This window comes from Notothenia rossii (assembly GCF_949606895.1).
Source record: "Notothenia rossii genome assembly, chromosome: 6".
In the NCBI taxonomy this organism is placed as follows: domain Eukaryota; kingdom Metazoa; phylum Chordata; class Actinopteri; order Perciformes; family Nototheniidae; genus Notothenia; species Notothenia rossii.
Window position 1 is genome coordinate 31,479,775 of NC_136909.1, and position 17,411 is coordinate 31,497,185.

General features: G+C 40.7%; 1 protein-coding gene across 1 annotated transcript in view; it reads left to right on the forward strand.

Annotated features, from left to right (window-relative positions):
* LOC307045312 (phospholipid-transporting ATPase ID-like) overlaps positions 1-17,411 on the forward strand; it is a 70,480-nt gene that overhangs the window by 20,066 nt on the left and 33,003 nt on the right. The window contains exons 5-12 of the mRNA XM_079690884.1: positions 367-465; positions 2,585-2,646; positions 12,482-12,554; positions 12,699-12,769; positions 13,048-13,130; positions 13,628-13,786; positions 15,025-15,113; positions 15,737-15,930. Coding sequence (XP_079547010.1) covers positions 367-465; positions 2,585-2,646; positions 12,482-12,554; positions 12,699-12,769; positions 13,048-13,130; positions 13,628-13,786; positions 15,025-15,113; positions 15,737-15,930 — 830 coding nt within the window. The remainder of the gene's footprint in view (positions 1-366; positions 466-2,584; positions 2,647-12,481; positions 12,555-12,698; positions 12,770-13,047; positions 13,131-13,627; positions 13,787-15,024; positions 15,114-15,736; positions 15,931-17,411) is intronic.

Below are 17,411 nucleotides of genomic sequence, written 5' to 3' on the forward strand. Positions count from 1 at the left end.
ATTCTGGGCCTTTTGGCAATGACGCAGTTTGAGAAACATTTTCACAGAGTTCGTATGTCCTTCGTGGTGTTTAAGCTTGAATTAAAATAATGCACACACTGTTCCCTCCCTAACACCCACAAACAGCTGTCTTTATGTCACCTCACTCTACCATAATCTTTCCCCATTACTTTAAAACCAATGTAGTCTTTCACACTTGTTGTATGTGCGATTACATTACATTTTTAATTGCCTGCCTTTATTGTCTTTACATTTTTCTGCGACGCAAACTCATTTTAGGTTTCCCTGTCATTTTTTTAATTTAATATATGCAAAAATAAATGTACCCTGAAGTGAACTGAAAACAGTTTTCTGTGTGTTCTTCAGGTGATTCCTCAGATCTCCTCTCTGTCCTGGTTCACCACAGTCGTGCCTCTGGTCCTCGTGCTGACAGTCACCGCTGCCAAGGATGCCACTGACGATATTGTAAGCAAACATGTCTAATGCACCTTTCACAAATTCTACAACGAAGAGGTAAAGGGACAGTAAACAAACAAACTCCGGAATCACAAAGAGAAACCCATACCTCTTCTGTTCTCAGTTTGTTTCTTGAACAAAGATTGACCTCCTTTAATGGCAAAAGTTAAAGTAGAGTCAAGTTGTCAAGCTTGGCTCTACTAGTTAACTCTGGTTTCTTTTAACAATGAAGATCATCTATTAGCGTCACTATAAAAAGATACCTAAAGTAGGAAGGGAAACGATCCTAAAACAAATCATTTAACCAGCCACAAACTGGCTGTTCACACCTAACAACAACATAAAATATATCAAATATAAAGACAGTATTGTGTCTTTTCTGCAGCCTTAGCATTATCACAACTACAATTTAAGCATACTGTAGCTGATAATCACTATTTACTCTCTGACTGTGGGGGGAAAAAAACGTTCCACTAACGTCAGCAGTCTTATGTACAAAACCCTTCACACTCCTCTTAACTGATGTGAGCGCAAAACAAAGTGTTTATCAGTAAAAACGTCCCCTCCCCATATCAAAGCTCTACTGCAAGTTCATCAGGAAGTCAGTTGGTTGTGTGTTTTTTTGGTTAATGATTGAAAACCTGTTTTCTTTTCTCTAATCGCTTAACGGGAACCGAAACAGAATGAAAAGTACCTCGAAAAAACAATGACGGGAAAATTACTTTTTGTTTCAAGGACATCCAAGCACAAAAGTGTTTGTACAGTATGTGTGTGTGTGTGTGTGTGTGTGTGTGTGTGTGTGTGTGTGTGTGTGTGTGTGTGTGTGTGTGTGTGTGTGTGTGTGTGTGTGTGTGTGTGTGTGTGTGTGTGTGTGTGTGTGTGTGTGTGTGTGTGTGTGTGTGTGTTGTGTGTGGCACCCAATCACTTAATGCCAAACCTCAAGAGGAAATAATGGGTTCGTCATGGGTTAAACATTAGCTCCGGGAGAAAAAAAATTACTTTTTGTTTGGCAGCGATGTCACTACTGAACAGTTCTCATCGCCAAACCCTACTGTTCCTCTTGTGAAGTCAAACAGAAACAGCCAACTGACCATGTGGCAAGGTCGATTACCCTGCAAAACAAACGCTGAATAACTGTCACCAGTGTTGGGAAAGCCATTTTTATACTACTGATTTCAGTCAAAACTACCAATTAAGTTTCGTAATGTAGGAGTTGGCTAGAGAAATAGTTCTTGTATTTCTTAAAAAACAATGACACATTTGTCGGTTAATATTATTTATACAATATGAAGTCAATTACATTTTGGATTTGTAACAAGTTAACAGTATAATAATTAATAATCGTTAATTTCAGTAAATCCTAAATGTGGGTGATGATTTAATGATTTACAGTCAACAACAGGTTGCAAGTTATATTTCTTGTGCGTAGTGGTGCGTGCATATGTGCGAGTAAAAGGTTTTTTATAGGATTTCATAAATAATATCAAGTTAAAAACAGAAATTCCTTGAACTGCAAAAACTCCATATGGGTTTCACTAAGGAAGGACAATTAATTAATTTATTTTATACAGATAGGGAACATTTGTCATTCCTTGATTTTCACTCTGAATAGTTTTTTACCTGTGCAATTTTAATAATTTAGGATTGTAAATGAAGCAGTTAACTTCTCCATTTCAAGAAAAAGTACAGACACATTTGAAAGCTTTGCTAGTGATTACTAAAGAGAAACTTCCTGACTGCGCTGACGTCTCAGTACCAACCTGTGTGTCTCACTCACATACGTAAATAGTGATTGGACACTAAAGACAGAGACAAATGAGACATAGGAGGTGTCATCATGTTGGAGACTCATCAATGAAGGGGAGTCAATGTTTGTAATAAGGTCAAAAGGTGTAATTTAGCGGAATATCTCTCGTGGGAGGTTCCCATTTTGAGAATGTTACTCTATCACTTTATCTTCTCCCACATTTTTGTAGGTTAGTATCTACATTAGAAATGACTACACAATGCTCACTGGTTTAATGGAATTTTCATCAGATCTATTCAGCAATTGTTGGTAAAAACTTGAGTTTCTTGTGATCCTCTTTGACTCAGTATTTATTTTTGTTTTTGTGTGTCTTTTTTCCAGAATCGCCACAGGAGCGATAATCAAGTCAACAACAGAAAAGTTAAAGTCCTTATTGACAGAAAGTAAGTTTGTTTAAGTACAATCAAGTTTGTTCATGTGCATACTGTATGAGTCATTACACCTGCGCAGTACACCTGTGGCCATATACGGAAAGTTTTAGGCAACCATATCCTGTGTTTTTATTCATTTTAAAGCCACGATCAGTGCCTTTTAACCTGTTAAGTACATGTAGGCGTTCCTCAGGGAATCTTGTTGGGTTCCCTTCACCTTTACATTTTAATAGCAACCCTCAGGTCAAACCAGATCTAAAACAAGCACTCCCCCCACCACCCTGCGGCTTCTTCCTGTTGGCTAAAATATATACGAGTTTTAGTCACAAAGTTTGCGAAGAATACACAGATGGGTGGTAACACCAGATTAATTTAAAGAAATTTCTTTTGAAGTCTGCTTGTCAATAAACAGAATAATTCAAAATCAATGAAAGTGGAATATGGGCTTGAAATATCCTTTTTAGACATCAGGGTCCAAGTTTCCTAACAGAACACAGTTTATTTATTGATTTATTACAGGTGCAAGTTCATCTCCCTTAATGGTCTAATGACTGATGCAAAACCAGAAATATCATAAAGAAAAGCTATACCACCTCTTTCAATGTTATTATTTAAGTATGTTATGTTTTGTTTTTGCCATGTCAATGATTATAGTCATGAATTACAAATTGATGAATTATCTTTAATTACATGCAGTCTGTTTCTCAGTATCCTTTATTTACTTCTGTAACCAACACACTCTCACTCCATAAACGTCCAGGAGCGACGCTTGGTCAGGGTCCCGAGGCTTGCAGTTGTGACGCTCCTAGGCTCCTTCAGCTTCATAAAGGGACGCAAATAGCTTTCAACTGATTGCAATGTATTCCCATCTGCGGCGGGATTTGACGCTCATGGAAGCACGGCATTCGTTTGTGTCGGCTGCCCTTAAAGGCAATGTGAGCGTCCATTCCCATTGGATAACGGAGAATTGTACACCCGGAAGTAAGTATTCTCCTTACTGTCGATTGATTTTACAGTGATATTTGCACTACTCATCGACTAAAAACACCAGTCCTTATCCTTGTTAATTACACAACATTGTGTGCATTGCTTTTGTATTTTTCCCCTTCTATTCGGAGAAACAAATATTTTTTCGGAGTAAAGGATGGCAGAACACACTACACTACCCAGAATCCCCAGCTATCGTTTAGGACTACACCATGTGCTGTGTTTGACAAGCCCCGTGATTAGGTCTCAAGCTCTGTGATTGGTTGACCTCCAACTGCATTCCATTCATTCCAATGGCTGGCGTCTATGTCACGTGATCTTCAAATTTGTCCTTGCAGAAAAAAAAAATATGGCCGAACTTCATTTTATTCTCGGTGGAAAATGCCTATTTTAAAGTTAGTTTGGCCATTAAAATGCGTCTTGATTATATTTGATGCGAGAAATATGAGTTGTTATTTCAGATTATGTGTGCAGTGGATGTACATGATCTTTAGTTTGCTAGTTATTACGAAGATTACTTCATTGTGTCCATACAACGTTTTCATTGTTACCAAGGTGGTTGCTAGGGACGCTGCTATCGATATTATTTCTGTTATGTTGTGTAACTGTTTAATGGTGTTATCTGTATTGCTACCCCCTTCTCCGTCAATGTATAGTGTTGGTCCACAGCGCAAACGTATTAGTTTAACAAAATCCGCATCTAAAATTGTGGCATAGATACATTATTTTCCCCCGTGCAATTCTCCATTTACTCAACAATAACAATTAATTATCTTTGTGTTTATTTATTTGTTTGATTAATAAACACAAGTTGGAGTCCGTCAGGACCGAGGGTCGGAGCAGCTCATTTGCTTTGGAGAATATTACACCCGGAAGTAAGTATTCTCTCCGCTTCGCTTTACAAACCCCGTGATAGTCCTCAAGCTCTGTGATTGGAAAGTGTGCTCCGAGGGTTACGCCGAGCGTCGAACAGCACTTGAAATGGGAGGGAACCACGGCAGACTATCCAAAACTGTATTTGAATGGGTCCACCCCGTCCCCCCCTCCCCCAACCCGTCCCCAGAACTACACATGCTGGTTCTTGTGTTTCGCAACGTGTTCTCTATCTATGGCAAGTCTCTACTGGGAGTTGTAGTTTTAAAAGACGTTTTCATATTTCCCGTAATAAGAAGTTGCCAGTATTAAACTGTGTACATCTCTGGAGGTTTAGGGGATAGGAAACACTCAAATTTAAAACATATAATTAATAAATGGGTGAAAATTGCTTGTGCCCATAATGGGCAGCATTAATATATACCCACATGCCAGCTAAGGTCAGAAGAGCTTTATTTAACAGCTGGTCTTATGTCTGTGACCCCTCCTGTTGTTAATTGATAAGCCTGAAACATGCACTTGTCAAGGTTCAGAGGCAAACTTTGCAAATATGGCAGTGGCCATCGATCATCTTAAGATAAGATATACTTTATTGATCCCAAGTTGGAAACATTTGCGTTACATGAGCATGTGTAACAGTTGTAAATATGCAGTGGTGTTTATTTGTAAATCATTTAGTATAATCACACAAATTCTGTGTTTTATATTTAATAATTCTGTGTTCTTTATTTATTGATTGTTCAATACCTGACAAGGCCGGAGATGAAATATCTACATACATCTTATAAGAGTTGTTACGTCCCCAGCTCGCTTAGGGTAAAAGGGAAGCAACACGAAACCAGGTGTTCTTGGTAAGAGGTTGATCTTAATAATAAACTCAAAATAAAGATGATGTAACCAAAAATACAGACTCTTAAAACCAGTTGTCTGTTCACACTAACGCTACACAAAACGAAGGCCACAGATTATCACATCACAGTCATAGCACACTATGGGCACTTAAGGCTAAAATAGTGAGGCGTCTCGCACAAGTTCGACGCTCTCACAAATCACAGAATACACACAAAACACACTTAAGCACACACCCTAACTAACCACTGTAGCAGAACTAGCACAGAGCTACACAGAACTGACACAGAACGTAAGGAGAGCACCGAGAGCCGTCTGACACATATTCAGACCTCTCCTGTCTAAAGGCCCAGATACACCGGCCAGTCACCTGAGAAGTCGCCGACGCCGACACCGACAGTTGCGTTGCCGGACTCTCCTGCGTATTTGCCGACTCCGCACACTGGAACACACCGCAAATCCGAGCCGAGCGCGTATGAACTGCGCATGCGTTAGTGGCAATAACTTTCCTTACCAGCAGGCGGCGGTAGTGTGTATTCATCATTCAAAAGAGGCAACAACCGGAAGACAGAGAAGAACAGACTCCGTGATATAAACAAACAACAAATAGCGTTTTTCTTTCCATTTTCACTCTTGTCCATTGAAAACATGAACTAACAGGAGCTCTATAAACCGATGAGGTGAAATAGCTGTCCGTGTGTGTTCCATCTTCCATTTTAAATCATTTGTTTACCTCCCTCACTTTCGTTAACGCTTCTCATGCACTGATTCGCTAGCTGAACAGCCAATCAGTGTTATCCCTTTGTCCGACTTCCGGTGGTGTTCCACGACGTTGAACCGGCAAGAAAAGGCGTCAGGTCGGCAGAAAAGACCCGACGGTGCGGCGCACACCACTCCGAATAGGGCGTGCCCACGCTCATGTTTGGCCCGACTCCCATTTACTGCCTATTTCGGGCCGGTGTATCTGGGCCTTAACTGAGATGCACACACTCTTTTAAGAGTCCCCGGAAGGTGTGGGCAGGGATTGGTGAGTCGGGCCGACCTGCTCCAATCCAGATCTTTGGTCACGCCTACCGGAGGAGGGACAGGAAACTGGCATCCAATGGCGTCCGGGCAACGGCACATCTCATATACATATAACATACACAGCTGAAATTAATCCCAGACAGGTTAACGAGCAGAAAGCAGCAGCAGCCCTGACACCCCCACCCTTAAGACACAAACTCACAGTTTTGTTAACCATGCCTACTACTAAACCTACCTAATAATTCTGAAGGACTCTAAAAGACTCGAAGGAAATCTCTACACACAATACACATAACGACCAGGGTCGTAACAGAGTATAATACATATGTATAATATCAGTTAAAATAAGTGCTTCAACATAGTTAACATTGCTGGAGGTAATATTGATAGATGTCTTGTAATCCACTATTGAGGAACCTGCAACCCAAGTTTTTCATTCATTGCATAACTACACCGTATGTATGATATGTCAATAAACTGTAGAAAATCTTGAAATCTTGAAAGGGATGTGCAAAATAGTCATTATAAAGTCTTTAATTAACTATTAGTAGAGAATAACGAGTAATGAATATACTTTATAGGGATCCTATAAATATCTAATAATAAAAATAATGAAATTCAATAACATGCTTTAACCACTAGGTGTACCTTTATATCAGCTGTGCACCTTTATGGTGTAAATACAGCCTATCTACCAATTGGATCAAATATAAAAGTCTGCCGAATTAGTGTTGATACTGCAAGGAGACGTATTGTGTGAAAAGAAATGTAAGATGTTGTTTAATTGCTGATATATTTATGATCCACGTCACGTTTTCAGTGTTGGCGGCAGTTCCTCATGTTCGTCTAGAAGTCTTCTCATCAGGGCTCTATAAATAGAGAAATACGGCAGATATTTAATATTTAATGCAGCCGAACCGTGTATTACAATGCCGTTATGTGATGACTTTCAAAGAGAAAAGCAAGCACACTCGGAATAAAGTATTATTTTATTTGTAAAAAATGTTTTCGGTCTGTTTCCGGTATTTGTTAATGACGATGTGATGTGAGACTGGAATTGCACAGGGGAAAATAACGTATCTATGTCACAATTTTAGATGCGGATTTTGTTAAACTAATACGTTTGCGCTGTGGACCAACACTATACATTGACGGGGAAGGGGGTAGCAATAAAGATAACACCATTAAACAGTTACACAACATAACAGAAATAATATCGATAGCAGCGTCCCTAGCAACCACCTTGGTAACAATGAAAACGTTGTATGGACACAATTTCCTGAATTAATCTTCGTAATAACTAGCAAACTAAAGATCATGTACATCCACTGCACACATAATCTGAAATAACAACTCATATTTCTCGCATCAAATGACATCAAAACGCATTTTAATGGCCAAACTAACTTTAAAATAGGAATTTTCCACCGAGAATAAAATGAAGTTCGGCCATGTTTTTTTCTTTCTGCAGGGAGAAATATGAAGATCAGGTGAATATGCTGTGTCCCAATTCAGGGGCCGCATCCTCCTGAGGATGCATTCGGAGACCGCATATGTCACTACCGCCAAACGAAGGCTGTCCCAACAAAAAAAAAAGACAAGACTCCTCCGAATGTGGCCCACAAATGCAGCCTTCTTTCCCCAGATTTAGAGGATACATCTGATGTACACTCCGCGGTCTACCATATCCCAGGATGGAACGGGTGACGGTGACGAATGAGTTTTAAAAAATATATATGGCTTGTAACGTCCCATCAACGGCTACAACGGTTTCAGCTGGATTCGTTTTTAAATGTACTCACCCAAATAGTAAACGACATGAAAGAAAAGTAAACCTATTTAATTTGTGTATTTAAATATATGGGCAATTGGAGACGTCTTCTTTATATTACATGTAAAATAATATGAAGTGAAAATATTTCTAAACCCTGTTTGGTTTTCATATTGTTGGGATTCATTATAAAGCTAATTTATTTATTTAACTGCTTTTGTTATACAAATCTTACTGCAACAATTTTGTTTTGATAGGGAGCAAGGAGCAGACTGCGCAATTTATCCAGATGCGCGGGGAGAATGAAGCCCTCTTCACGGGGGCCTGTTGCGACCTCGGGAAAATAATTCAAACATATTATATAACACCAAAATAAGTACAGCTAGATCTGACTCCATATTGAACAGTTTTGAAAACAGTTTTGAAAACAGTTTGAAAACAGTTTGAAAATATTTTGCCTAGTGTCAGAAATTTTTACCGGCACTTGTGACTGCAGCTGGTTGCTAGGTGACGGGGGCGGCAAAATGTAGGGGTAACTGCCGGTGACGTACAAGGACATGCTCCGTAGACCGTCTCATTTGGTTATGGCTAGAAAGGATCCGTCTAATGTAAATATGACGTCACGTTCTCGTTCTAACTCTCGTTGTAATCGGAGCGGCTCGGTTGTAATCGGAGCGGCTCGGAAGCGCAGTCACGAGGCTGAATGTTTACGTTTGGGATGGAGAGAAACTAAACTATATTAAGTATGTAAATACTTGTTAGCGGTCTTGCTGTTGAAAGAAGAATGACAACACTGTAGATCAGCAACACTATGGTTTATTTTGTATTCACAGGCAAGTCAACGTTGTTGCAGTAAAAGTCCCAAGATAGCTCCTGGTGCAATAAAATGTATGTTGCATGTTACTGCTGTAGATGTGTTTACCTCTTTTATATCCCGTTGGGTAGTTTAATCTGCAGCAATGCATCATATTCTATAATATCATCATATATGTGTAGCTTTGTCTCTGTCGTATCTTTCAAAAGTAAAGTGAAACAGCTGTTTTCAGCTTTGTGATGATGCATTTTCAAGCTGTTCCAAGAGGCTTTTTAAACACCTTACTTGGCTTAGGAGGGAGGGGAATTTTCTCAACACATAAAGGAACACTTTATCCTTCAGTTTATCACAAACATTACATCAACACATTTGGAGATCCTAATTTGAATCCAGTATGTAATTTGATATTAAGGTTTTAATAATGAAATGAGGTCATGAATCGAGTTCAAGGTTAAGATCATCTTTATTATCCTATGTACGAAAATGAACATACAACATTAATATAACACTAACGAATAAAACAAAATAACATTATGCAACTCTGATCTTCTTGCTGATACTTTTCAAAGTTACTTTTACATTTGCTCTACTTCTCCTGCTACTGTTTGCTCTGCTTTCAACTTCTCTTTCAACTCTGCTCTTTACTCTGCTTTCCCTGTTTCCTCTGTTCTCCTCTCCTCATCTTCTCCTCAGACTATCCTCCTTTTGCTGTATCCTCTCCTCTCCTGTTCTCCTCTCCTCATACTCTCCTCCTTTTGCTGTCTCCTCTCCTCTGTTCTCCTCATCTCCTCTCCTCCTCAGACTCTCCTCCTTTTGCTGTTAGATATTTAGACTGTAATGACAGCTTATGATATACTTTTATAACTACATCAATCACATGCAATGGATTAAAAACGTTGTTTTACTTACCACCTCTTTACAGCTCCATTCATCTCCAAGCTTCCAACATTCACCTGGCGGTGGTGCCTTGGATGAAAACAACTTTTGATATGATACAATACAACAATAGTTAACACCTATCCACAGCAATAAGCACAATGAGAAGACTAATGGTCTCTTTTATACCAATTCCTATTGGAGTGAAATGAACTGTGCCATGTCACATAGGATTGGAATGGATGATTGGCTGTGTTTTGTGAATATAGAGGAGATGGCAAAAGTAAATATACTTTGTTCTTACCTAAAGCATCTATCCTCCTCTTCGTACCCCTGCCTGCTCCTCGGTTATGGCTAGAAAGGATCCGTCTTTTGTAAAACTCTCGCGAGAGTTTAGCTGAATGTCACATGGCTGAATGTTTACGTTTGGCCGGCAGCCTTTCAGTTCGTTAACATCAGTGGGCCACAGCAACTGATGATGAGAAGCGAAACTATCTATTAATTATGTCAATTACAGGGAGTGTGGTTGTTGAAATAGGGTGTTAGCGGTCTTGCTGGTGTTCAAAGAAGAATGACAACACTGTAGATCACCAACACTATGGTTTATTTTTCATTCACAGGCAAGTCAACGTTGTCGCAGTAAAAGTCCCAAGATAGCTCCTGGTGCAATAAAATGTTCCCTTGCAGTGTTTTACTATTATGTCTGATGTTTCTCTGTTAATATTGCTGCTGCATTAATGTGTATGTTGCATCATGTTACTGCTGTAGATGTGTTTCCGAGCCGCTCCGATTACAACGAGAGTTACAACGAGAACGTGACGTCATATTTACACTAGACGGATCCTTTCTAGCCATAACCCTGCTCCTCCCGCATTAGACTCTGGGGACTTAGCTTTTAAAATCTTGTTCAAGCTGTCCACTCTGTAGTTGGATCTCATGGCCTCAGCTTTATGACCCACCCGGCCTGAAAAAGGGTGTCTACGATGGCTGGTACTGAGAGGTGTTATGGTCCTCTTCTGCCTTTTGTGTTTGAGGGCGTGAAGTTGAAGGGAAGACTACTGTCATGTGGGGTGTGTTGCTTTACGTCCTCCAAAAGATCATTTAGTCTTGATATCACTGTACACATGAACGTCTCATCCTGTAGGTGGTATGTGTGCTCAATAATTTCGCGCAATAAGGTCCCACACTGCTGTCGTTTCCTATCTCTTGAGGACTTTGAGTGGTTACCACTGCTCTGATTACAACGAGTTAGAACGACGTCTCTTTTCGATCTTCCCGCGATCTTCCCGCGTCCCGCCCACCCCGACCCTTTCCGATTACAGCCGAGCCGCTCCGATTAAAACGAGAGTTAGAACGAGACGTCATATTTACATTAGACGGATCCTTTCTAGCCATAACCGTCTCATTTCGCAGTCCGCGGAGGACCCAGCATTGACGCCAGCCATTGGAATGAATGGAATGCAGTTGGAGGTCAACCAATCACAGAGCTTGAGAACTAATCACGGGGCTTGTCAAACACAGCACATGGTGTAGTCCTAAACGATAGCTGGGGATTCTGGGTAGTGTAGTGTGTTCTGCCATCCTTTACTCCAAAAATATATTTGTTTCTCCGAATCGAAGGGGAAAAATACAAAAGCATTGCACACAATTTAAACCAATCAATGTTGTGTAATTAACAAGGACAAGGACTGGTGTTTTTTAGTCGATGAGTAGAGCAGATATCACTGTAAAATCAATCGACAGTAAGGGGAATACTAACTTCCGGGTGTACAATTCTCCGTTATCCAATGGGAATGGATGCTCACATTGCCTTTAAGGGCAGCCGACACAAACGAATGCCGTGCTTCCATGAGCATCAAATCCCGCCGCAGATGGGAATACATTGCAATCAGTTGAAAGCTATTTGCGTCCCTTTATGAAGCTGAAGGAGCCTAGGAGCGTCACAACTGCACGCCTCGGGACCCTGACCAAGCGTTGCTCCTGGACGTTCATGGAGTGAGAGTGTGTTGCTGTAACATAGGGACATCACTGTGTAACACTTGAGCTTCTATTGGCTAGCTCTACAACACATTGTTAGTGAGAGGCTAAGGGGCACGTCTCTAAGCGGTTGACCAATCACAACAGAGCCGGCCAGCTAACCAACAGCGCAGACTGGGCTCTGGTTTCAGACAGAGGGTGAAAAGATGTGCCCGAGCAAAGGCAGTATATAGTATCACAAAAAAGCAGAAATTTGAATGATTTCAACTACATAAAAGCCAAATAGTTTGAGAAAAACTCTTCTGAAACTTAATGGAGGCACATTTTAAATACACTGAGTATTGTCAAGTTTATTAGAAGTGAATTTATATTTTGCTTTGTAAAATGTATGCATGAAAGGGAAAATCCTTGAACATCAAATACTTGTATTCCAGCCAACTTCTAAGAACTGTAGCTATTACTGGCAGACAGATACTCTGACAGTAATTCAGGAAACTGGCAGGAACATGCAGTGAAGGAAAGGAAACTAATATTAGGATGACCTCTGTGTTCAATGCTTATTTATGGACGGTTTATTTTTTGACAGTCCTGAAGGAAAGAGAAAATAATTCATTTTCTCTGAACTGCAGTGCAGAGTCCAAACATCCACTTAGCAGCCTGTTTCCTGTTTTCAGACTGCGGAGCGAGAAATGGCTGGACGTCCAAGTGGGAGACATCATCAAGCTGGAAAACAACCAGTTTGTCACAGTCAGTACATTATTGGAATATTTATAAGCTATTTCTCCTTCGAAAAAACAGATTTTACCTACAATTATGTTCCTTATATTATGCATATGATAGTTTTGTTTATTATTATTTTTTAAATCTCTTATAATTCCTTCTGTATTTCAGGCCGACCTCATGTTGCTCTCCAGCAGCGAACCACTCAACCTGGTGTACATCGAGACGGCAGAACTGGATGGGTAAGTACATTTTTTGTGTTACATCATGATGTGAGCTTGTTGAACATATAAAGAATACATGAGGGTAGGGGTGGGAATCTTTTGTATCTTTCAATTCGATGTAGTTCCTTGAATCAGTACATAATGGTGCTAATTTCAGGACCTTGTTCAGTCCGCTGCGTGCTAATAAAGGGGAACATTATGGCGTGAAAGCACTTTCTCTTCCTTCTTTAGTTGTGTCTGTCGTTTCTCCCTCTTCCTTTGTCTTTTATTTATCACCATCCTCTCCTCTTCCGCAGAGAGACTAACCTGAAGGTGAGACAGGCCCTGACCGTGACAGGAGATCTGGGAGAGGATATTGAAAAACTAGCAGACTTTGATGGTAAGACTTCTAAAGGACAACCAACAAGTTGCTATCTTCTTTACCAATACAAAAACCTGGATACGCTGTTTTTATGCCACATTGTTCATACTTGGCTCAGCATTTTGCACATTGAAGCACAGCAGCAAAAAGAGCGAACACACAAAGACAAATGATACCCCAGTAAACAATATGTAAATATGTAATATGAAAACTTTAGCCTTTTAGACATTTTATGGTGTTCACAGTTACATTTGTATCTTATATTTATGTTTGCATTTTCTTCACCTATTATGTCCATTAGTTCCATACGTATTGTTATATGTGTTTATTTATGGTTTTCTAATATTAAAATCTTGTCTATTTCTGTGTGCATTGAGAGCAACAATAGACTAAGTCAAAATCCTAACAATAAGTATTAGGCGACTAAACTGGGTTCAAAAGTCCCACCTCAACGTCTTAATCCCTATTATAATCGATAGTCACACATTAATCATATGCATACATTTTTTTAATAGGGGAAGTACGCTGTGAGCCCCCCAACAACCGCCTGGACCGCTTCACGGGAACACTAACCTATGCAGGTCAGAAATACTCGCTGGACAACGAGAAGATCCTGCTGCGAGGCACCACCCTGAGGAACACCGGGTGGTGCTTTGGACTGGTGCTGTTTGGAGGTGGGGAAGGACTCACAGACATGTCTTCATAAATTAAGATTATCACAAACAGTACTTTATTTAAGAGGCCCTATTACTGTATGCTTCTGAGGGTTTTCTCTTTCCTGTAGCATGTACATGGTCAGTTCTCTTTTATTCAATTTTCATTCTTTTGCATTTACAATACATCACATATGAGAAGAATTACAGCAGAAAAGAGCCAAAGACAGCTTAATTTTACCTAAGCATGCATAAACAAGTACTAAAGATAAAAAAAAGAAATTATAGTAAAAAAGTTACACATTTTACAAAAATACACATCCTGTAAAAGTTCTAAGGATTTAGCAGCCAGGTATAATGCAGTTTTTAACGGCATATATATATATATTTTGCACATATTGCACATAGTTCGTATTTAACAACAAGAGGTGTTATATTCTGTGTTGTGGTGTGTGTAGGAGGGTCTACTAGGGGCTGTCTGCTGGTTGTATAGTCTGACCGCTGCAGGAAGGAAGGACCTGCGGTATCTCTCCTTGAGAAAGTGGAGGTGCAGCAGCCTGTCGCTGAAGGTGCTTCACAGTGAGGATAGGGTGTCCTGGAGGGGGTGGGACACATTGTCCAGCAGGTAGGACAGCTTGGCTGCCATTCTCCTGTCTCCCACCACCTCCACAGTGTCCAGAGGACTCCCCAGGACCGAGCTGGCCTTCCTTACCAGTCTGTTCAGTCTCTTCCTATCATCAGCCGAGATGCTGCTGCCCCAGCAGGCCACACCATAGAAAAATGGCTGATGCCCCAACAGAGTCATAAAAGGTCTGAAGGAGTGCCCCCTGCACCCCGAAAGACCTCAGTCTCCTCAGCAGAAAGAGTCTGCTCTGTCCCTTCTTGTACAGAGCAGCAGAATTATCAGTCCAGTCCAGTTTATTGTTCAGATGAACATCTAGGTATTTGTAGGATTTTCACAATCTCTATACAATACACACATACATAGACAGGAACTATAGACATCCATTAGTGGAGGGGTTTCAGGCAAGCTGGCAGCTTCCAGTCAACATTTGTACTTGGTCCGACCTGGTCTTGAACCGGGGGCCCTACAGTTCCCAAGCCAAGTCCCTACAGACAAGAAAAAGGACAAGAAAGGGAATATGAAAAACTAATCTTAAGTGCAATGTCTGATTCAATTCTTATTTTACACTAAAAGGGGTTTAAAATTGAGGAAGTTATGAGATCATTTATTATTTGTTTCTGTTCCTCTTTTGCAGGTCCAGAGACAAAGCTGATGCAGAACTGTGGGAAAAGCACGTTCAAGAGGACCAGCATAGACCGACTGATGAATGTCCTAGTCCTTTGTGTGAGTCTTTTAATAATTTGTCCTTTTACTCTGAACTTATGATAAACATCATTTAAAGGGACAGTTCCCCCGACAAATCAAAGTATAAACTTTCGGTCATGGGGTTTGCAAGGCAGTAGGGCCTACAAAGAAGCCGGTATAAGTACAGAAAAGCGTGCTTCAATTAAGATTAACAATAGTTTATATAAAGGGTAAAATCGTTTTTTCAAGAATGATTTCACCAAGCAGCTACTACTTTTAATAATAATAATAATAATAATACATTTTATTTATAAACACGCCTTTCTAGGCTCTCAAGGTCGCCTTACAAGGTACACAAAGTTAAGTCTAGTTTTAGATTTATTGCAAAACTCTTCAAGATCATGCCAAGTTAGGAAATTGACATCTTGTTTAAGTGTGCGAAATAGTTTGGACTGCAAGAGTGTAACTTCCTACATAAAAAATGTATCTGGCTTTTCTGTATCTGTGCATCAGCTGTAATATAAACTTGCAAAACCATTATTTACATATCTCCAACATTGTCGATGCATCAGAAATCAACACTTACTGAACTTCAATTTTGTTTCTCAAAATGAGTTTGCGAGTTAAAGCAGGTTCCATTTTTGTGATGTATTTCCATGCAGATTTTTGGTTTCCTGGCTTTCATGTGCACCATCCTGGCGATAGGAAACTACTTCTGGGAGCTGAACGAAGGCTCACAGTTCACAGTCTTCCTGCCCAGACAAGATGGCAACAATGCTGGCTTCTCCGCCTTCCTCACATTCTGGTCTTACGTCATCATCCTCAACACTGTGGTGCCCATATCTCTCTATGTTAGGTAAAGACGTGTGTGCAATGGCTATTTATTTAATGAGATTTTGAACTCAAATGCAGAGATGGCAAAAGTACACACATACTTTACTCAAGTAGAAGTACAGATACTCGTGTTTAAAAATACACTAGTAAAGCATACTTCTTTACTCAAGGTAAAGAAGTATGGGCTTTGAAATGTACTTAAGTAAAAATTACCCATAACTACCAACTGTTTTAAAGAGTAACTGACCTCCCTTTATATGAATAGAACAATAATTTCATTGTTAGCTAGTGAATGTTTCCATGCTGAACAACGGCAACATGACAACGTTTTCATTGGCGCTCTTCTTTAAAGAAGACCGGGAAGTGAAGGATACACGCAATGACTCTAAATAATAATGAATAATGATCACGCCACCAAACACAGATTAAAACTAAAGTAACGCGCCTGTTATATCTCTCACAGGCTCCGCCCTCTACTGGACTCTATGGGTACTACCTTATCATGCAAGCATTCACCTACTGAGATTTCTATAGACGTAGCCGGCCCCGGGGCGGGCCTACCTGAATGCATGCGCATCCCACTTCCGTATAAAATGAGGCCTCGCCTCCTGACCACCATCCTTTACTCTTCAGCGAGCGGAGGTGATAGCCTAGCACTGAGTCCGAGTCGTATTTTTTGAGAGAAAGGAAGAAAGAAAGGAAGAAAGAAAGAGAAAGAAAGATAGCGGGCGCCGATCCCCGATCCCCACCACCTCTGCTTTGAGTGTTTGGGGAACCAGGATATGGCCGAGGCGGTGCCATTTCACGTTCGCCATCCCTTCCGAGTCTGGCGTCCATGGAAGTCCACCGCCCAGGGCTGTACTCTCCCTGGATGATGATCATGGCGGCGTGTGTGTGGGCCATACTTGCCAACCCTCCCGATTTTCGCGGGAGACTCCCGATTTCATTGCCCTCTCCCGGTTTCCTCCCGGGGTCATATTTCTCCCGCATTTCTCCCGATTTCTGAATAAATCTGATTTACTCAGGACTGTTTCCACTTGGACTTTAATACAGCTACACCATTGTTTGGTTTCCATGGTAGCGCCTCTCTTTAGTAGCGCATTCAACTGAAATTCTGAGAGGGTGAGGCAGATAGTCACAGAAAACAGAACAAGAATCAACAACTCTACCCTCTGCTCACTCCTTTCCTATAATACAGGTCCAGCCCACACATATGCTCCATCAAGACAGTGCATTTACAACTACAATAAGCATGTTAATGTTAATCTAATACAGCTCCGGCGAACCACTAGCATCCCCCCCCCCCCGACCCAGTGGCGGTTCTACGGGGTGGCACGGGGTGGCAGCTGCCACCTCAGAAAAATGCCTTGCCACCCCAGCTGCCACCCCATTTGGCAGCTTTGTTTTGAAAGAAAAGTTGTGGCTCATCGGACATTTATGAGAGAAAATCTTTAATGTCCGAGTGCAAGTGAATGCAGCACAAGACGCGAACCTTGTAACACC